This window comes from Lactuca saligna, chromosome 2 (assembly GCF_052625555.1).
Source record: "Lactuca saligna cultivar CGN05327 chromosome 2, ASM5262555v1, whole genome shotgun sequence".
Taxonomy (NCBI): domain Eukaryota; kingdom Viridiplantae; phylum Streptophyta; class Magnoliopsida; order Asterales; family Asteraceae; genus Lactuca; species Lactuca saligna.
Genome location: NC_136418.1, coordinates 22,876,333 through 22,899,122, shown reverse-complemented (window position 1 = coordinate 22,899,122; position 22,790 = coordinate 22,876,333). Strand labels below are relative to the sequence as shown.

Below are 22,790 nucleotides of genomic sequence, written 5' to 3'. Positions count from 1 at the left end.
GGTAAGGTATGATCTAAAAGATCAAAACAATGAGTTTTGTCCCTAATTTCCTAGATATTTATAACTGATTCGTGATATATTTTTTCCTGATTTTCATAGTTTTTGTGAGATTTCTTTCCAAATTTTATAAAAAAAAAAAAAAAAAAAAAATCCTCCCTAATCTTGTAAATTTTTATATTTGTTTATGATCTGTATGCATGATAGCACTAAAAATCAGCATTGTATCTTCAATTTTATGAAGAATAAATCTCGATTTTTTACTTGAGTATGATCACGATCGCAACATTTTCCCTCAAAATCCCTGAGTAATTTCCAATCAAATCGCTATAAAATCGTTTTCATGTGACAAATTACATAATCCATCAGCAAAAGCTTCAACGCAAGTTTGGATTTTGACCAGGGGCATCATAATAAGAATTTCTTGACATCTATTTTTGTGTGATAATGCATTTGCATCACTTATTTGCTTATTTTAAAATCCTTTAATAGTAATCATATCATCTTTATTAACCCTTATGAACTAATCCTATCAAAATATAAAAGAGCTTTGACTTACTTAGACAACACAAATCTTTTTGTGCCAATTTTAATCCAAGTTTTTGACTATTATCTCGAGATGTATGCTTCCAACACTGCAATTTGACATCCAATGGGAAATCCGTGAGTGATCCATGATATGTACAAGAGCCATTATACATAAATGGAAAAATGGGATTGTCTTAGTGGCTGCAAATACCAATGTATGCTTATTAGGGAAGAAGAAAGAGATACAGTCGGCGATACACCTGTCAAATATCATGGAAAATGGGCACTCAGACGTATGATGTTCGGTGGAAATAAAGTAGGTTGTTATGTATCCAACATTTTTGGGGGTTGTTTCTTTATAAAGTATGATGTACTTACAGGGGTAGATTGGCCATTTTATCCTAATTCCATAGGAAAGATAGATTTTCATAATTTAAACTGATATTTTGGTTAAAGCTTGATTGGTTGAGTTAAATTTGAGTTGTATCATTTGTTAGTCATTTTATCTCTTGCACATGGTTTATTTTCATATCTTTTGAAGCTTATGAATGAATTTGAAAACATGGATCTGATTCCTTCGTGTAAAGGACACTTTACAAGACCTTTCATCTGGAGTTGGTTCAGATAAGGCTCAAAAGTTATGAATTAGCAGGCTATTTAAAAAAATGGATTGATTAATGGCAGTATGGAAAAGAACATCTATGGGAAAGTCCATCAGATACTTTAGGGAACGATAATTGCAGCCTTAAAGATGATGAAATTTTAGTTACATATATGTACTTTTTTGTAATAATGTTATGTTTCCATAATGAACCAAAAAATGAAAAGCATTTGTATAAGAACTGTTTAGTTTTTCTTTTCTTTTTTATCTTTTTTTTTTTGTTATATGTAAGCATGCTAACTGTTTCGATTAATGCCTCCATGTTTCCTTTGCTTTATCTGAAAAGTTAATTTTTATTAAAAATCTAAGAGTTCAGGGAATCACTTTGATAACATGCAATGCTACTGAAATTGTCTTCAATTTGCTGGATTCTTAGTTCCTACATGGTGTTCTTTTGACTATGGGAATTTGAGTTATGCTACTGGTATTAGCGAAGGGATTGGCAAAAAGATCAATTGGTTACTTTTATCTTTGGTTGATAATAGGTACTTCTCTAATAATGCTCTAAAGTGAAATTTGAATGTTTGGAGATTAATCACAATCGAATCATTTTTTTAAGGACAAAGGGGCAGTTTGGTCAAAATCTGTTTTGGTTGACCTTCAGACATTTTTTTATTTTCGTATACTTGGAGTTTGAATGACATGGATATGGCTTGGTCCCACCATTGCATTTGTAATTGGATCGATTTCTTCAGGAAATGGTATAGTGAAAATTTGATTCAAGGGTATTTATGTCAACAATGTCAAATTAAGGAAAGTTTTTTTTTTTCTGGGAGTTGGTATCTCTTGATTTGATTTTCATTTGAAGTGGAGTTTTTTTTTTTTTTTTTGTAGATTTCATGGGTTTTTTTGTGGTCCTAATCTTGAATGGATTATCAATGGTAGAAGAAAAAGAAAAAAAAATAAGAAAAAGAATTTTAACTGGAAACGTAGTAAGACCCCTCCTCAAAAACTATATATATATATATATATATATATATATATATATATATATATATATATATATATATATATTCCTTGGTCCAAAACTACTTAGTTAATCATATTATTAGCACAATATTCTTTCTGCCAGATTATCTTACTTTTTGTTCGACTTTAATTACATTTTCAGGAAAACGTCAACACAAATTGAATTTCAAAATGGCAACGAACTGTCAATACCTACTCCACAATAGCAATCTACTTCTGACTAAGAAGCACATTTCTATTTTTATGTGGGCATTCAAGGTTTGTTTGCGTTATTTAGTGTAAATATCATTCAAATAAAAAAGTTCTCAATTTATCCACCTAGTGGATATATCTACCCTTACACAGTCAATTTTACATATTTGCCCCTCTGGTTCTATTTTCCATATCTGACCTGCACAGTAAAATTGACATATTTTCCACATATTGGACATAATTGCCCCTATATAGTTAAATTGACATATTTTCCACCTATTGGAGGTTTTACCCTAAAATACATTAATTTGTTACTTTTGGTTGTTGTAAGTCTTTGGAACAAATAACATTGTACTTTAGTGAGTCAACTATCCTTTTTCTTTTTTTCATTAAAACATAAAAATAAATACTATTTAATGTTTTTTTTCCCAAATGAAAAGCTAAGGGTGCACCAGGAATGGAAAATAATGTTTGTGTTTATTGATTATGGTAATGTACTTTTAATTGTTATTAAGTTAAAATAGTTACTGTAATGTATGTTAATGAACTGAAAATAGCTACGGTAATATACTTTTAATTATCATGCTTCCTATGGTGTAATATATATTTACAATTCTATGTTTTTTATGCGCTCCCTGCGTTTAACACGGTTCATAATCTAGGGAGGTCCAACCAGAAAAAAAAGCTATGGTTTATTTAATTTGACATTCCAATCATTTCAGTTTCAAGGGTGGTTGACATAGGTGTGGTTTTGCTTCAACCTAATTAAGTATTGATTAAATTCAATTATGTATTCTAATTAGATATACTTTGTTTAGCTTCAAAGATCCTGTTTTTTTAAAAAAGAATTACTAACATGTTGAAGTCTGATTATGTTGAAATTTAGAGCTAAAAATCGTGCCTTCATTAAATGACAACCATTGCACATAGAATTGTAGAAGTTCGGGCAATAGTTGAATCGGTGCATGATAAATTAGGGTTTGTGAAAGTTTTGTGTATTGTATGTTTCTTGATTCACTGTATTTTCTACATATTTCAATAATACCAACAATCCTGATTTTTTTATAATTATTCTTCAATATTTATATACATTTGTATTTTATTTATGCATTCCCATACATTTGTTTATTCAATAAACAAAAACCTGTCTTTTGCAGGTTTTAGACTTTGGATTGTTTCATATGTTTATTAAATTAACACATTTGATTTAAGGGTGTAAAACATATAAAGAAAACACAATCAATGATCCCGATTATTTAAGATGATATCATAAAAAACGAACATAATAAAATTAAATATGATAAAGTAACATAAAGACACGTCGTTTTATTGATTATATTGATATGTCTAAATAAATAAAATGAAATGTATGATTATCTATAATCGTTGAAGGATCTCTTTGTACACAACATTTTTTGTTTTATTGGTTTGACGACCTTCCTCATCACATATGAGTACCTTCAAGCCTTTTTTACTTGTCACGCGAGATACAGCTACATATAACTGACCATAAGTAAAGAAATGTCTACGGAAATACAATCCAAGAGTTGATAATGACTGCCATTGACTCTTGTTAATGGTCATGGCAAAACAAACAGATACGGGAAATTATCTCCGCTGAAAATGGAAGGGGATTCTTTTATCAGACGGAGTTAACTTCATGCGAGGTATATAAGTAGTCTCATTAAAGAATCTACCAGCTATAATGCGTGCCTCAATGACATGTTTTCCAAGCCTAACTATTTGTAACCTTGTACCATTGCATAGACCTTTGGTTTGGTCAATATTACGAAGCAACATGACCGGAACACCTGTTTTTAATGTGAGTTTATGGTTGAGAATTCCAGATGCCTTAAACGCATTCAGTACATCCGGAGAGTAAACTGATTCCTCAAAACAATCTGTTGGCTCTGTCTCATATAAAAAATCCGAACTCATATAAGTTTTCCCTTCGTCTTTCATCAATCCTAACATGTAGTCATTGATAGCATCAACTTCTTCATTTGTAGGAACCAAAATAGACTTATCTTGAAAATATGATGGGTCATCAAGATGATTTTCAAAAGAAGGATAAATGGTCGATACAATTGAATGAATATGGTCACCTGTAGAGCGAATGATAACATCTTTTGGAAATTCAACTTCAACTTCACCATCATTAGGACCACCAATATTACTGTCACCAATTTTAAAAATCCATTTTGCAAATTCTTTTGTCTCATCCAAATCATTAGTTGGACAACCAACCTGAAGCCTCATGTTTACCTTTAAACGTAAAATTGTACATTCACTCCATAATCTTGATGAATGTAACGATGCCTGCACAATATCTGAAGGATTACCTCTTTGTATTACTGGAAGAATTTGTCTAAAGTCACCTCCAAATACAATGGTCTTGCCGCCAAACGCTTTATTCCTGTTAATTTCTCTAAGCGTCCTATCAAATGCTTCAAAACAATGACGGTGCATCATCGGAGCTTCATCCAAAATGATAAGTCTCGCTTTGTTCAGTAGTGCAGCAAGATCACTATCTGGCGCGATAGAACAAAATGAATTCTTGGTCAAGTTAATTGGGATAATAAATCTTGAATGCGCTATCCTACCACCAGGGAGCAATAGTGCTGTAATTCCACTTGAAGCAATGTTGATAACAATTTCACCTTTGGATCTAATAGCAGCAGACAAGGTCTTCCAAACAAATGTTTTTCCGGTTCCTCCGTAACCATAAAGGAGAAAGACACCACCTTGGTTGTTGTTAACCTCATTCATAATGGTGTGATAAACATTTTTTTGCTCGACATTTAATTTGGAATACAAATCTTGATGCTCAACTTCAATAATACTAGGATCATAGTTAAGCTCATCTTGAATTAACATATTGCATGACTCTTGAATGTATCTATGACCAGGAAACAACATATTTGGTATTTGCTTCAAACTCAATCCATAGCTCAATAATGATTTCTCGATGTATGACAACATAAGGTTGAAAATTGCATCCTCTTTTAACTTCAGGCCTGAAAATGCAATAGACAACGAAATTAAATATAGTTATAGCTATGTAAATGGCTTAGGTTAAGACCTTTATAACGACTATAAATGATGTAATCGCGAGTTGCTTTTTTGTCAGTTTTACATGCATAATGTATAAATGATGGAAAACGAACAATTTTTGTGAAAATGGCAAAAATAATTGTTGATTATGTTTTATGTCAAAAAATTTCAAAAAGGTCATTTTTAAGCAATGTAGTTCCATCCAAGGACCATTTGTATATGAACAATAATTGGGTTGCTTTGGAATCAAATTAAAATGTAGGGGAAAACGAAATTTTAGGGCAATTAATACAAATGCAATTCCTGACCATTTAAATATGACCTATTGTTAATTAGTTTTTATCTGTTTTATTTAAAGTTGAAATAATTGATTTTCTTTTCAAGAAGAAATTAATTAGTTTGAATTAAAAAAACTATAAATTATTGTATTTACTTCTGATGTCGATTTCTTGTTCACGAACGTGAATGACATAATCAGAAAGACATTGATATGTCTCTTCAAAAACATGAGCAGAACTTGACAAACTATCTGATGTAATCAACATAACAAAGAGAGACCGAAAGAAAGAACTGTGGCCCAATGATGTGTTTCGTTTATTGACGAAATGTACTCTCTATCATCATCTAATAGACCAAGAGCATATCAAGCATCTTTGTAAGAGTCATGTACAATTTCGTTAATTGTCTTGATATCTTCATATCATGTAGGACCCTTGATTTTGTTCAACAAAATCTGTAGGTAATAAATGTCACCAGCCTTGGGAGAAACGTGGTTTAATCAACCGAGTGCCTTAGACATGGTTTTTCTTTTTGTCCATATCTTATCTGATTTATTCCAAACATATTTAGTTGGGAATTCAACGTATGACAACTTTCGTGCATCTTCATCATGCTTGTTACATTCCATCCAAGCTAAAAATTGAGAAGCAGCGACAGTCGGTTTAGAAACAACCTTATTAGGATGTTGGTTTGGTTTAAAAACAACAGGTTCTTTGTGTTCGAGGTGAAATGACAACCTTTCGATAGGCGGTGTTCGATAATGAATATCATACCCAAAAGCCTCCAACATGCCTCACATGCGGAAATATAACGATAGTTATAGAACTCACCAATTTCGTCATGGTCGTTATTTTCTATCTGTTGTTTTTTTCTTTTTTGTTGGATCATCAATAGATGTTGTTATCTTATCCGGTCCTTTGTTAATATACTTAAAAAGATACTTTATCGATCCAACTTGGTTACACCACTCTAGATTCATGTGAGCTTTATATTGTTTCATAAGGATCTTACTATATGGAACAACATTTCTTAAAAATCAAGAAAAATGTCATAAACAACATTAAATGATAATTTGAAGTTAACATAGGAAGAACATAAGAAAACATATATAATGAGTAATATGTTTTTATAGATTACATTATCTGTTTAAAAATAAAATATTAGTACCATTTTAATTTAAGTTGTTTATTGATATTTATGTATTTAAACATATAATAATATATCTCATAAAAAGAAAACAAATTTAAGGAATTAAAATTTAGTAGATCATTCAAAAGGATTTGTGTATACCTTTTATCTAAAGAAACACCTTTTTTAAGGACATTATTTCCATCGTTACGTCTCCGGTAAATAGGATAACCATCTTCATCAATATATGTATGATCGGTATATTCCCTTGGAAATCGTTTTGAACATTTGCCTTTTTTCATACACGGCATAAATGGTTGATCGTTGCCACAAGGTCCGTGTATCATGTTATCACAAACAATCTGATACAAATCGGGTTCACTATCCTTGTCTAGCAATTCAGCACATATAACATGGTCTATGTCTTCAGGATTTGGAATTTTAGATTTTTTTTCCAAAAACAGACATACATGACAATGTGGCAGACCCCTCTTTTGAAACTCAATGGTATATACAACTGTGTGAGCAAAGAAAGCAACCATGGTTACAAGATAAAATTATCAAAAAGTTATAATGTTAATGAGTAAAAAAATATATAAGATTGATACCTCTAGCGACTTCACCCAAAGTATTTTCATCCTTCAATTGACTGATTAATGAATCAAATTTAATTTTGAAAATTTGTGTCAGAATATCTGGCCTGTCTTCCGATTTAAGATTCTCGGCTTCAACAAATCTAATGACTTATGGCCATTTAGGATTACATGTAAGGGTTAAAAACAGATATGGATAACCAAACCACTTAACCAGAGTCATCGCATCTAAGTAGTTTTGTTGCATGTAACGGTTGCCGCCAGTAGAAGAAGACGGTATAATAATACAGTTTCCCATCAAAGAAGCATCTTCAATGCCATCTTCAGCTGCCTGGGCCAAGTTGTGATAAGGTGTCACGCGTAATGTCTGGTTAAACCTAATATAACTAATTCGTTCATTTTCAACCATTGTATACGAATCAACCAAAAACTGTTGGAATAGTTTTCTTGAATGTAATATCAATGATATTTCATCAGTTATCTGTTGTATACGATAAGCGAAAAACTCGCACATGGTCAACCTTATTCGTCCATCAGATTATGGATCTTCAACGCCAAGATGTAGTATATCGACTCGAAATCCATCTTCGACATAAGGGAATACTAAAGGATATTGAAGTGCAAGATACTGAGGATGCAACTCATTAATACGTTGAAGTTGTCGACTTTGCGTTTCCAATACGATATCCCTTGAATCATACCCATCAATGTCACCTATAATGAGGGTAGCTACCTCATTTGTGGTAGGAAGATTATACTGCCTACCATCATTTTCTCTTGACCCAATCAATTTCAACCTAATACGCTCTGTTGGATTTGAACCAAAGCGATCACGTGCCATTCTAAATTGTTTAACCAGTGGATTAATGAAATCCAATAAGCCCATCAACTCGTGAATAGTCCAGAACTCAAGAGAAAACGGATTTGCCATAGACTCATTAGATGTGGTCTTTTTCTTTTTATTAGACCTATAATAACATAATAAAAAAAATAATGGATATAAATATTTTGTAGTAATATATATATATATATATATATATATATATATATATATATATATATATATATATATAATATACTCCATAACTCAAGAGAAAACGGATTTGCCATGGACTCATTAGATGTGGTCTTTTTCTTCTTATTAGACCTACAATAACATAATAAAAAAATAATGGATATAAATTTATTGTAGTAATATATATATATATATATATATATATATATATATATATATATATATATATATATATATATATATATATATATAGGGAAAAGTGAATATACCCTTAAGGTATATAAGCTTAGGTACCCAAACTTATAATAATACGTCGTTTTGTTTGATATATTTATTATAATATTGTTAAAGATTTATATTCAATATTCTTAAATTTTCACTATTATCTTCCTCTTACATCACATCTTTTTGTCGAACACTTATTAGGCTATATATATTATTGTTGAAAATGGCAATTATGTTGTAGCACCTGGTTCCTGCTATGTAAATCTTATTTGAGTATTTCCCATTTTAGCCTTGGACTCGGCGAGTCATAGGACCGACTCGCCGAGTAGGGACGAGACCCAGGACACGTTTAAGTTGGCGACTCGGCGAGTCCATATCCTAGACTCGGTGAGTCACCGCTGTTGGATGAAACCCTAAGTTTCAGGGGTTTGCACCTTATTTAAACCTCATATCCGCCCCTTGCCAGCCCCCATTCACCCCCAGAGCTTCCAACCCTCATCCTAAGCTTGTTCCTTGAGAGTTTGAGGCTCTTGTGTGTATTCTTGAAGGTTTTAAGGCAAGAAGGGGAAGAAGATCAAGAGGAAGGAGAGCCATCCAAGCATCATTGTGTTTTTCAGTTGTTTCATTGAGGTATATCTCATTTCCCCCCTGTTTCTATGCTTAAGATTTCATTTAAGACACTCTTGAGCAATTCCCCAAGCTTGTTTGTGCATAATGTTTCGTAATAAGTGGATTGGCCTTTAGATCTAGGCAAGATTGAGCTCCAGGAGCTCAGATCTGTTAGCCTTATGGACCCATATGGCTTGTTCATCCTAGATCTACCCTTTTGAGGCATTTTGAACCCTAAAATCCATATTGGTGAATATCTACACGTAAAGTTGGAAACTTTACGTGTGATTCGTGTCTTAGAAGCCCAGATCTATGAATGGCATGGACTGAAATCGAACAAATTGGTGTATTTAATGGATGCATGGCGACGACTCAGTGAGTCGTTCATGTGACTCGGCGAGTCACCGAATTGGTCCCTTTATGTTGTATTGAGTTTGAGCAGTGAGTCACATGGGGTGACTCGGGTGAGTTGGAAGCTGAACTCACCCATGGTAGGACTCGGCGAGTCATGGCCTGGCTCGGCGAGTCCAAGGCAATCTTCATAGATCAAGAACAGACTCGGCGAGTTGTTCATACAACTCGGCGAGTCTAAGCATGAGTGTTCATTGGATGAAGATGACCTCGACGAGTTGTTCATACAACTCGGCGAGTAGGACGAAGAACTTCAATGTCAGTTTAGAAGAAGAACTCGTCGAGTCATAGCCTAACTCGACGAGTAGAATCAGGGACTCAGGACAATCGTCTGGATAGGGACTCGGCGAGTTGGAGAGCCAACTCGACGAGTCGGGTCAACTGAAAGTTGACTCTGATTTTGACTTAGGGCTAGACCAGGGGTAAAATGGTCATTTTACCCAAAGGACAGTTAGCAGTGTGTGATTAAGTATGTTTTGGGAATTGCAGTCGGAGGAGTTCTGGAGCAGCAACAGCGGTCAGTCAGATCCCGATCAGTTTAGCAGCTACTTTTAGGTGAGTTGCCTTCTAGTAGCGGTGGGTCTAAGGCCACAATGCCGACCCATCAGTAGGAGATGTGTGATTAGATGATTGTCTTTGTGATATTCATCTAGGGTTGCTACTATTGTGTTATGTTATGTGTTAGTGACAGTAGGGGGAGATAGTCCCCCAGAATACCGGTCGATAGGACCGAAGGGGCGGTTATGCCCAGCCATGCTAGATAGACTATGTGATATATGTGTTATGTGGTAGTAGTAGGGGGTGAAATAGTCCCCAGTATCCGGTCGAAAGGACCGAAGGGGAGGCCAGCACCCAAATATGCTAGGCAGTATCCGGTCGAAAGGACCGAAGGGGAGGCCAACACCCAGATATGCTAGGCAGTATCCGGTCGAAAGGACCGAAGGGGAGGCCAGCACCCAGATATGCTAGGCAGTATCCGGTCGAGAGGACCGAAGGGGTAGGTTGGGCACCCAGATATGCCTGACAAATTTATGTATGTTATGTGATTATGTGGTATGTGGTACAGTGGGGGAACTCACTAAGCTTTGTGCTTACGTTTTACAGTTTTGTTTTCAGGTACCTCTTCTTCGAAGGGGAAGGAGCTGGCGCGGTAGCGGCACATCATGCACACACTCTGGTTTCCGCATTTACGAGATTCATTGGGATTTGTACTCTGATATTTTGATGGGTTGTATGGTTTGGCTTTTAAACATGGTTTGCGTTGTGTTGTGGTTTGATCAAACAATGTTTTAATTATTAATGTTTTCTAAAGTAAGGTTTTAAAACGAAATTTTTGGACGTGAAAATTGGGTCGTTACATATGTAAGAGGAAGATAAATATGAAATTTATGAAAATCTTTGAAGTAATTCAAGTTAGAAGTTCAATTATAAGAACATTAGACAATTACAATGTCTATATATGATACAAAACGATGTAGTATGGTGAGTTTGGGTACCTAAGCTTATATACCCTTAAGGGTATATTCACTTTTCCCACATATATATATATATATATATATAAAACTAATGGAGTTATATAATATAGGGTATTCACACACTCGCATGATTTGAATCTGTTTTGAACCTCATGATATGTATCATATATGTACAACTGGCAAAATCTGGGTGATTCACCCTCTTCGGGAAGTAAGCTGCCTGCAATATGATAATTTTGGCCATGCATTCAATAAACATAAGGACCACCTCCTGAGTTAACAGTGTGATCAATCTTTCCAACCATAGATGTGAATGCGAACATCATATTGTATCGACGTATATTCTGTATAAAGTTTTGACTTTTTTCCGAAAGACCGCTATATAAATCAAGCAACAACTGAGGTGGGTGAATCAGATTGGGTAGTTCAACTTTTCCATTGTAACAACAAATGGAATAAAATGTTTTCTTTAAATCCTTATTTCCTCGAATTGCTTCTCCCTGCCACACCTTAGCTTTACATACTGAGCAAACATATACAACATCTCCATAATCCAAATAATCTATAAATAAATAAACAAATTTACGAAATTATATTTGTGGTATGCTTTAAATGTAATAGGGTAATGGCATTTTATTTGTCATGACAAATAACTTGTGGTGTGGATATAATACCTTTGCTTATTCCGATATATTTACTATGATTGTTACCGGTTACATCATTCGGAGCATTTGACGTAGAAGGAATACATATTTGTGTCTTCTTTTTTGTAGAAATTGGTCTACCTCTTTTTTTCTTTTCTTTATAGTTAACGCTGGTACCAACTGAAAAATGTGTAACTAGATGTATGAATAAAATATATAATAACACAATTGAATGATGAAGTTGATCATTATTAATAGATAAACGATCAAGTTGAACAATATGGGTACCTGAAGGTTCAACGAAATCTTCATTTAACTCAAAAAATGGAATATTTTGTGTATTAAATCGTTTTCGTTTCGTTGTTGTTGAATGAGTTGTGTTGTGCTGAATTGTATCTTGGTTGTTGGAAAAGTCTGGAGGTAATTCGGTAAACTTTTGAGCAACTCGACAATTAGGGGGTATGAAGAAACTATTTTCTGAAAAATGAAAATTTGTATGATAATATAGCGAAATATATAAATAAAATATATGAATTTAATACACATAAGCAAATAAAAAAACAAAAAATGCAATACAAAAGAGACATAACATATAAGAAAATGTACCTTTGTGAGAATTTTTTTGTATTGTCTGAGATGATGGTGTTTTCAAAGCATTCGATGAAGAGAATGAATGAACTAAAGAGGAAAAGTATATATAAAACATTAAATTAAATAAGATATTAAAGGAAAAATATAGTTACCCAAATTAGATATTATAGACCTATATGTATTAAAAAATATAGTTATACAAATTAGATATTATAGACATATATGTATTAAAAATTAAAAGTTAAAAGTTTATGTATTGGAAAGTTAAAATTGACGTTATATGATTTAAGAAGTGGATATAAATATAATATAAAAGAAATTAAGAATACTTTACCTTAATTGGTTAGGTGTGAAAGTGGCGATCTTGGGAAAATAAATGTTGATTGAACATTTGGTTGTATGATGTTATGAGACGGGGTAGCCTTAGGTAATTCGGAAAGGTTACTCGATAATTAGGTGGTATGAAAAAATTATTTTCTGAAATGAAGATTCGTATCATAAACAGAGGAGAAATATTAAAAAATATTAATAGTACAATAGATAAGCAAATATAAAAACGAAAGTGTAATATAAAAGATGCATAACATATAAGAAAATGTACCTTTATTGGATATTGTTTGTAATGTTGAATGTGATGATGTTTTTAGAGCATTCGATGAAGATGATGCATTCATTAAGGAACAATGGTATGTATATCAAAAAATCAAATGAAATATAAAGAGAAATGAGTTATACAAATTGAACATTATAAACATTTAAGCACTTCAAATATAAACAAAATGCTTAAATATGAATCTTACCATTTGTGATGTCAGACAGTGGTGTTGTTGGGTGAAACATTAGTAACAAACCTTGTAGGTTTTTTCTTTCCCGAAGCATTTGATATGTTTGATAATTTTTACATTCTTAGTCATATATATATATATATATATATATATATATATATATATATATATATATATAGTTATGATGATGATTTCTAACACTTTAAATAAGGGAACTGGATATTTGAAGGGTTTAAATTTGGTAAAAAATAAATATTGCATATAATTAAATAAAGTAACGAAATATTAGTTGGGTTTAACTTAGGTAAAAAATAAAGTCTTCATATAATTATGGAGGGAATAAATGCACTATAGAAAAATTGATTTTGATTACATATTCCATTATTTTATTCCGTTACCATATAAAAACGATGCATATTTATGCAAATAAAATTTAAATTTGACTTTAACAAATAAAAGTAGGTGAAATATCATATATAATAAAAATATAAATATATCAAAATATATATATATATATATATATATATATATATATATATATATATATATATATATATTAGGTAAGTGAATATTAGAAGGATTTAAATTAGGTAAAAAGTAAAGCATGCATATAATTATGGTAGGAATAAATAAAATATAGAAAAATACATTTTGAATACTTACACTATGATTTTATTCTGTTACCATATGTAAACGATGTATATTTATGCAAATAAAATTTAAATTCCATTTAGACAAATAAAAGTAGGTGAATTAGCATATATATAAAAAATTATTAATTTTTGTGTTTGTGTCTCTGTGTGTGTGTGTATATATAATAATAATAATAATAATAATAATAATAATAATAATAATAAATTTATAAAATCAAATGATGAACGAAAGAAAAAAGAAAGAAAATATGCATTAAATCAAAAGAGTTCAATAACTTGAAATTGTCATAACCTCCAATTGTATCATCGTGTACACACCAAATAAAAACTCAATAAAATTTTAAAAACAACCAAAAGATCAATAAACAGACAATTAAAAATGCGACACACAAAAGATTAAAAAGAAAATGTCTATAAACATATCGAAGATGATATGTAAAATTTTGATGGGCGGCTTCATATTAGTCAAACTTTTCCAACTTTGGGATCTTCAAGGTATCTCGTACAGCACAAGTTTTTGAAGAAGACCACTCCAAAGAGTCAGTGTTGGCATCAATCTCAATAGGGCGCTTCCCCGTACTCGATGATGGTGTTACAACTTCAAGGTCAACAACATCAAGATTGTCATCATGCACAGAATTAGTATTTTCCTGCAGAAAACAGAAAATAATAAATATCGATCAAGAAAAACATAAAACAAAACATAACATATTTGCACAAAGTCATGAAAAATGAAAGAAAAATATATTGAAGAGAGGACACAAGGTTTGACTTTGGAAATATATGAGACAGTTACCAACCTTATTTGGCTTGTTAATAGGAGTATCATTATCATTTATATTATGATGTTGATGATTTGGTGACCGTTTTGTCACCTCATCAAGAACCCTTTCATCATCGGTTAACTTATGCACGGTGTAAGCACGATAGTTGTTCTGCAGATTGAACATGGAAATCTGAACTTTGAAGACAAATTTCTTATTTAGAAGAATTTTGAACTCATCAGGTATCTGTTGTCGCCCTTGATCCTAATTTACATTATAAAATGGTTGGAAAAGTTAAAGAAGAAAAATCATATATGTCAATCATTCAAATAACGGAAATATTTTATCAAACCTTAGCTATTTTTTACATCAACCATTGGTTTCCACGATGAATAAGATCTTTTACATGATGCTCAAACAATACAAACGAAGAAGAGTCACTTTCATCTTGCACATGAACTACTATCCTAATCCTAAAAATTATAACATAATACTTATATTTAGCTTGACATACACAATGAAATATATGAAAAAAGCAAAATACATGCATAGTCAAAGAGATAATAATTACTTACTTTCCAAATACATCCAAGACAAATCCACAACCATCACAGTGAAAAGGGCCAGCATCAACATCATCATCATTTTTAGTAAATTTTTTAGAACAATCACGGCAATAAAATGAATACCAACCATCATCCATATCAAAACCAATGATAGTTGCGATAATGGTTACACCAACTTCCTATTTCATATATAGGAAAAAAAAGGAATCATATTAAAATATTATTTCATATAAATTGTAGATATAAAATCAAAACAATAATAGAATGCGGAAACTGTTATATAAAAATGTTAAGTAAACCTCATTAAAATCAGGAATTTCAGGATTACTAAAACGCCCGTAATTGTATTTGGTGATTTCAGACTGAAACTTTGCCAAAGTTAATAAAATTCCCCTAATCACCTTTTGTAGGCTCCATGTTATTTTTATAGCACAATTTTCACCTGATGCCAAAATGGTCGCATTTTTGTCAATTTGACCTTTCCAAAAACTATCTCATTTTGACCAAAATGTGCTCGCTTTAGTTAATTTTTTTCACCGAAACAAATGTCCATTTAACGGAAATACGTTGCTATAAATTGATCTGTCAAGTACAAACTATAGAGGCATGACACACCATGACAAATTTTTTATAACCTTGATTTATGATGATTAGAACGGCTTGATTAGTTTTGAAATCGTGAGATATTTAGGGAGGATGTTTATTAACCCAAAAAAATAAAATTTTATTTTCTATTTATTGAGCATGTTTATTTCTAGAATTTTGAGTTGATATTAGATTATTACTTATTAGGATTTAGCAATTGCAAATTTTAGTTTTCAATTGTCATATTTAGTAGGGATTACCTGTTTCAGTTAACAATTGACAAATTTAATATTATTTGAGGTAAATAGCTAAATGTTATGTTATTGTTTATTTATTTATTAGGAAATTCCTATTTCCGTTATCTTATTATTATTTGTCATGAAATATGTAACTGTACAATAAGAAACTATTTAACTTACTAATATTTCCTCTTTTAAGTTTCAAGATTAAAGTAATCAAGGTCCAATTAAATAAAACTATAGGCAATTAAGTTTCAAGATTAAAGTAATCAAGGTCCAATTAAATAAAACTATAGGCAATTAGGCATGATGTCAAAAGGTTGGCCGAATCAAATAAATCAACTACACCTAAGGTCAATTAAGTGCTTACAACATCTCAAATTGTCCTATTGAATAGAATAAATTAAGCTATAGCAACAATAACAGTATAGCTTTATAATCATATTTAATACATTACGTATTTATAAATTTAAAAAAATGGGTGGTAAAGTGTTGATAGACCATACATAACAGTTATCAATATTGAGACTCTTTGACATGTGTAATCTAATTTATCTTTTACTCTTTGCAATACTAACAAACAGTTGGTTGCGTTCAACGGTAAGTTGCCCTAATACAACACCTATAGTTGAAAGGGTGAATTGGGAAATCGAAGAATTAGACATACCCTCGGAAGCACTAAAGACTGATAAATGATAAGTAACCTTTCAAAATGGAAACGCGAGTTTTGGCATTTGATATTGGAAATTTATGCCCTAGCCAATGAAATTCAGTCATGGATGTAGCTTGTTCAGATCTTGCTTCATCCATAACAGCTTGTATTTATAAAAAAATGAAAAGAATGGAAGAAATAAGATTTGTATGAAGTTAAAAAGGTATTCAAATTAATAGCATTACCTCGAATTTAGCTTTAAAAAGGTTAAGTGAGGTCCAGTCTTACTAAGATGTGGGATCATGTCCACGCCAAACATAGTCTGTAATTGTCATGCCTTATGCAGCTACACCTTTTCTGACAGCATCCACAACAACAGCAAGTGAAGCACCTATAATAAAAGTAAAAGGTTTTCTTGTTTCTTTATATTAATTTATCAAGTAGCATGAAAATGTTTCTTTAAATTCACAACAACTGGAAAATAAAGGACGAATGATTGAAGCATATAATCATTAGTACATGAGACAATTTAGAAATTAAATGCATGAATATCATTGATCAGCTCCTTGAAATACCTGCACTTATATTCTCAAATGCAGGACTACTATTGATTGGTTCTCCTCTTGTCTGACTCATGGTACACCTGTAGTGAAGGAAAGATGGAAAAAATGTGTCAGAATGGTTACTTCAAATGCTAACAGAGGAAGGAAGACAATTTGAAGGCTTAAAGGTGGAGGCTTAGTAACTACATAAAACAAAATTAGTATTGAATCAGAACCGATATACATGGTATTATTTTATAATCAGTTAATATAATAATATCATATGTTGTCATACCATTGCTATTTTTAAGATAGATGCAAAGAAGCAGTTCAAATGCAATAAGCAAAGGTGTGGCAACAACTGCATGACATGGTTCCCACTGCATAAAAGATAAAGAAAAAGTATTCCTTGATGCATAGAACAAAATCTATCAGAGATCGATTGATATCCACAAGATTATAGATCGTACATGTGTACCTACATATAAATTTTAATAAAAAATGTGACAAAAGCCATCTTTGATTAATTGACATATCTATCAATACATATTTGAATTGGAAATTTAATAAAATGTCAGCTCGATATAAGAAGGAAAAAAGTTGACTAACCTATTTTTGAAACGCCAATTACAAAGTTCATCTCCCTTTTGTGGTTAGAGATTCCAACCTGGTCCACCTTGAAACACCAATACCTACTCATTGACAACATATAGAAACAAAATATTATTATTGAAAGTCGTAATAAAAAAATAGATATAAAATGAAAACAATATACTTAATTACCATTGAATAGTCATGACCCTCATCTTGTGGTAAATGAACATTCATTTCATCTCTATCAAAATCAGCACTGTAGGAACTGAAATTAATATTTAACACCATGAACATTCATTTCATCTCCATCACCTGTATTCCATCAATCAAGTACCTTCATCACAAGCAAAAGAAACTGATGGTCACAATTCTGCACTTGAAAACCACATGTGATTCCCATGAAAATAGTTCAATTAATAAACAATTATCTCATTAAAATACCATTTTCGTTTGGATGTTTGTATAATAACTGATGCTCTCTCTGCTCTACATTTATCAATTAAATATGTGAATGCTTAAATGACAGCCAAGGTTAACAATGTCTCATTCTCTCACTCCAAACGCTCAAGCTCACTAGGGTTTCACTCTGGGGACTGGTGAGCACAAATGACGGCCATAAGGCCCTTTAAATAGGCCCCAAACCCGAGAAATTAGGGTTTCATTAAACAGCGTGGACTCGCCGAGTCCACCAATGCGACTCGTCGAGTCCGGTCATTAATCCGGATGAGAAATCGCGTCTCTACTCAGCGAGTCTACGCACCAACTCGCCGAGTTCTTCCACAAAACTCAAAATAAAATGAATAAATATAATACCTGAAATTCCGGATGTTACAATGAACAAATCCACATCCCGCGTAGCGGGGTTTCCCACCTAGTTTCTATTAAAGGGGTGTTTGGTTTTGTGTTTTAAAATAATTTCTTTTAATAAAAATACTTGTTAACTTATATGGTAACAAAATAAACTTTTGTAAAAAAATATATTAGAATTAGTTTATTTGATACAAAAAGCTATAAGTGATAAGTTTTTTTTTTTTTTTTTCCAATTTTTTGATAAAACTAATTATAGTTGTAAAATTACCCCAAAAAAGGGAAAAGAGAATATGGGCTTCATTTGTTATTCTATTTTTATATCAAAAAGTTAAAAGTTATAAAAGGTTTCAAATTAATTAAAAAAAAAAAGCAATTTCTTGGAAAAAAAGTTATAAAAGGTTTCAAATTAATTAAAAAAAAAAAGCAACTTCTTGGAAAAATCTACAGGTGAGAATAAAATATCTTTAAAAAAAAACTAGTAGTATTTCCGTTATCCAATGTTGAATTGTTTATTGACTTCTTTTCAACACAAAACCAAACATCCCTAGAAACAATTTCTTAAAAAATTTCTCATAAAAAGTGACATATAATCCCCAAGAGGGCTTAAAAATCATCACAAAACCCTTTCCATTTCCCTTCCCTTATCAGTCTCTCTCTATGGACCCTATGACGGATATACCGCCGATGACCACCCACCTCGCCGATCACGTCTCCGACCCTCCTCCGACGCTGCGTCCTACCCAAACCCATCCTCCTTACACCGAGGTAACAATTCTCTCTTTCTCTCTCTCTCTCTCTCTCTCTCTCTCTATCTCTCTGTATGATTCTCCGATGTATCTCCTTGAAAATTTGCTTAAACTATGTTATGAATTTGTTTCGGTTTTTAACAGATGATAATAGAGGCAATTACTGCTCTAAAGGATAAAGATGGATCTAGTAAGCAAGCGATATCTAAATACATAGAGAAAGAGTACAAGAATTTACCTCCAACTCACTCAATCCTGTTGACTCACCATCTGAAACGTTTGAGGAACGAGGGTCAGCTCATAATGGTCAAATACTCTTACATGTTTCCTCCCAGATCTGATCAATTTCAACCTCCTACATCCACCGATTATCATTCAACATTCGGTTATACTGAAACTGGTGATGTTAATCATGCTACCGATGTAAATGCTCCTACAATTTCACCTCCTCCTGGTTCAACGAAAAGGAAAGTCGGTCGTCCTCCGAAAAATAGATCTGATTCGGGAATAGGGGTACAAACTCAGATGCCGAATGTACAACCATATGATGCAGCTCCTCCTCCTCCTCCTCCTCTGTCTTATCAACCTCAATATCAATACGATGTCGATGTCGGCGAAGATCTTCCCGTTAACCATGGCTCCGGTTCGGATTTTCAAGGGAATGCTAATGCTACAGCGGGGTCGGAGCCTCTTTTTGCTTCACTAGGATTGGGCGACGACGGTGGTGCAGCTCCGTCACTACCACCGCCGCCACCGACTGAAAACACATCGGCTAAAAAGGGGCGTGGTCGTCCGCCGAAAGTGAAGAAGGGCGTTGGTAGACCGAGAAGGATTGGAATAGGGCCGGTGACTGTGCCGTTGTCTGGAAATGTGTTGGCGCCACGAAGAAAGCCGAAGAGGGCTGGAAGACTAAATGTGGGTGGTGTTAATGGTGGTGTTGTTGAGAGTAGAAGATCCGGTCGGCCTTATGTCAGTAGGTTTGGGAGATTGACCGGAAAACCTCTCAACAAGCCTAGCAATGTAATTGATTTTCCATTTTCATCTCCATGATTCCATCTTCTTCTTGTTCTTCTTTTTTGTTCTGTTTCTGATTGGTTTCTTGGTTGTGATGTGGCTTCTGGTGTGCAGGTTGGACGTGGAACGGCGGTGATAGTGACGGATCCACGACAGCTTGTGGTTTATCAAGAATTGAAGACTAAATACGACCTTCTTGTAAGTTGAACACCAAATTTTTTCTCACTGTATTTAGCTTATAAGTAAATAAGCTATCTTAAGTAGCTTATCAATAAAAGATAATAACTTAGCTTATCAAAAAACTAGCTTATAAGTCAACTATCTCAAATAGCTTATAAGCTAAGATCAGTTAGCTAAATAATTATGTGGCTAAATTGATTGAAAATTTAATATATAGCAGTGAAAATTTAATATATAGCATTGATACAATAAATGCTTATTTTCTAATGTTTAAAGAAAAGTATAATGGTTTAGTGACTACATGAAATAGTTACGGGATTAAATCAATAACATGCTGAAAATCCCAAGTGTTTTTTCTATATATTGACCTATTAAATATGATTACAAACAATTATCACCAAAAGTAATAAGGCTAAATTCTATAAAAATCATTGTAGTTTGAATTTGTTACATTTGGGAAATCTCCAATAAAGTTTTAATATTTTGGATCAGTTTATGGTTTAATCCCAAATTAATGATTGTTTACAAAAAAAAAAAAAAAAGACAGATTACTTGCTAAAACTTCCGAATGATCCTTTTTTGCCAGTTTCGCAAATTTAGCCAGTAATCCGTCTTTTTTCGTTAATTTGTCAAAATATTAGGATTTTTTTTAAAGATTATGTTATTTTTACAAATAGTCGAAATATTGAGATTTTTCTAAAGATTATGAACTAATCTATATTATTACGTTATTTTTTACCAATAACTAAAATATTGAAACTTTTCTAAAGATTATTCTTAAACTAATTTTGGTTATTGGTAAAATATAACGTAATATTCAGAAAAATCTCAATATTTTGACTAATTAACGAAAAAAGTCGGGATACCAGCCAAATTTCCGAAGTTTTAGCTTGTAATCTCTATTTCTTTGTAAAAAAAATTAATTTGAGATTAAACCGTAAACTGGCCCAAAATATTGGGACTTTATTGAAAATTTCCCTTTTCGGTTTAATCAACTAAAGAATATATTTTTGATTTAACCATTAAGACTTTGATTTTTTTTTTTAAATACTGTACCTCATAAAGCTTTGAACTTTCTTAACAATGGTTTCTTTTAAAAAAAAAAAAAAAAAAACCTCATTTACAATAGAAAAAGTTGTCATTTGTCAAAGTCACTTTAATGAAATTTCCCTACTAAACTTTAACAACACTACATTTTCCACTAAACCTTTATGGAATCTCCCCATTTATTTATTTACTCAAACATATTTTTCATGTACTTACCTTAAACCAAACCATTATCAGCAATCAAAAGTGAAGCAATTCGCAATTGCGGTCAAGCCGTGCATCGATCCCAACTACGGGTCCATTGCATTACAAGCATTGCAAGAGCTCGAAGCTCTAATAGCCGGGGCCGATACCAATGGACCGTCACATGTTCAAACCCCAGAACCGGAACCAGAACCAGAACCAGAGCCAGAACCAGTACCTTTTTAGCAACATCTTTTGGCTTGTAATTTTATGAATGTAGTACTTAGTACTAATAGTAGTGATGTTTACTGACACGTGTTTGTTAGGATCTGTTGTATAAATGTTGTAGGAGGTTGAATGGCTTGTTGACATGTGTTTGTTGAGCCATGGAGAGAGAAAGGATATGACATGTAGTAGGTGAAGTTTAATAATGAGCCAGGAAACATGTGTTACGTGTTATGTAATGGATGAAACTGTTTAAATGTTTGTTTTAGCAATAAATGTTTGTTGGAGGGGTGATATGGTGGTGTTTGGATATGGTGTTTTATAAAAAGTAAAAACATTAGATAAATTTGATTCAACATGACATTAGTATTGACTAATGTTCTTTTAATATGGATTGTGTTTCATAATTGGCCATAAGTTTAAAATTTACTTAAAAGTGTTGGACATGTACAAAATTATATGTTTTGATCTAGTATGCAACCAGTTTAATCGGTCTATATTACTAGCTTTATTAGTATCTAAAGTTAAAAAAAATCCAATTTGTTCATTAATCTTATTTATATTGGTGGTAGTTTTACCTATCAAAGTGGTTGGATGAAATGATTTATTAAAAAAATCCGGTTATACCATGTCAAATGCCTGGTTAGGCCTTGTCCCATGTCAAAAGCATGCTTGAATGATTTCTATATACTATTTAATTCTTTTATTAGCTAAATTATATATATGTAATGTAAACTAAAATGCTTACTTATGTTTTGTGAGCTAATTTGAGGTTTCTAATTAAAAAATATATTTTTATTCTTTCAAGAAAAAAATCGTTAAAAGATAAATGTA

At 32.2% G+C, this 22,790-nt stretch overlaps 2 protein-coding genes and 2 long non-coding RNA genes across 4 annotated transcripts; 1 reads left to right on the top strand and 3 right to left on the bottom strand.

Moving 5' to 3' along the window:
• Positions 1-3,955: 3,955 nt before the first annotated feature.
• On the bottom strand, positions 3,956-6,470 carry LOC145029590 (uncharacterized). Its single transcript, XM_078978089.1, has 3 exons — positions 6,185-6,470; positions 5,835-5,930; positions 3,956-5,364 (listed from the first exon to the last, which is right to left on the bottom strand). The coding sequence occupies exons 1-3, from the start codon at positions 6,468-6,470 to the stop codon at positions 3,956-3,958; spliced, it is 1,791 nt and encodes a 596-aa protein (XP_078834215.1).
• Positions 6,471-14,608: 8,138 nt separating this feature from the next.
• Positions 14,609-15,030, bottom strand: LOC145028806 (uncharacterized). The gene is made up of 2 exons (XR_013676191.1): positions 14,926-15,030; positions 14,609-14,837 (listed from the first exon to the last, which is right to left on the bottom strand). It is a non-coding gene; the product is annotated as an uncharacterized LOC145028806 (long non-coding RNA).
• Positions 15,031-16,497: 1,467 nt separating this feature from the next.
• Positions 16,498-17,560, bottom strand: LOC145028805 (uncharacterized). Its single transcript, XR_013676190.1, has 4 exons — positions 17,453-17,560; positions 17,191-17,258; positions 16,861-17,006; positions 16,498-16,778 (listed from the first exon to the last, which is right to left on the bottom strand). It is a non-coding gene; the product is annotated as an uncharacterized LOC145028805 (long non-coding RNA).
• A 1,561-nt stretch (positions 17,561-19,121) lies between these two features.
• LOC145030760 (uncharacterized) lies at positions 19,122-22,250 on the top strand. Its single transcript, XM_078979170.1, has 4 exons — positions 19,122-19,326; positions 19,452-20,327; positions 20,436-20,519; positions 21,786-22,250. Exons 1-4 carry the CDS (start codon positions 19,219-19,221, stop codon positions 21,975-21,977), a joined length of 1,260 nt encoding a protein of 419 aa, XP_078835296.1. The 5' UTR covers positions 19,122-19,218; the 3' UTR covers positions 21,978-22,250.
• The last annotated feature ends 540 nt before the right edge of the window (positions 22,251-22,790 follow it).

What these genes read in the sequence shown, in the direction of transcription:
- LOC145030760 (XM_078979170.1), top strand. Translation starts at nt 19,219, where the DNA reads ATGGACCCTATGACGGATATACCGCCGATGACCACCCACCTCGCCGAT. An exon ending in CCCATCCTCCTTACACCGAG is followed by an intron (nt 19,327 to 19,451) that starts GTAACAATTCTC and finishes GGTTTTTAACAG; the next exon opens with ATGATAATAGAGGCAATTAC. An exon ending in AGACTAAATACGACCTTCTT is followed by an intron (nt 20,520 to 21,785) that starts GTAAGTTGAACA and finishes AACCATTATCAG; the next exon opens with CAATCAAAAGTGAAGCAATT.
- LOC145029590 (XM_078978089.1), bottom strand. Translation starts at nt 6,470, where the DNA reads ATGTTGGAGGCTTTTGGGTATGATATTCATTATCGAACACCGCCTATC. An exon ending in AACCATGTCTAAGGCACTCG is followed by an intron (nt 5,931 to 6,184) that starts GTTGATTAAACC and finishes TGATTACATCAG; the next exon opens with ATAGTTTGTCAAGTTCTGCT. An exon ending in ACAAGAAATCGACATCAGAA is followed by an intron (nt 5,365 to 5,834) that starts GTAAATACAATA and finishes TTGCATTTTCAG; the next exon opens with GCCTGAAGTTAAAAGAGGAT.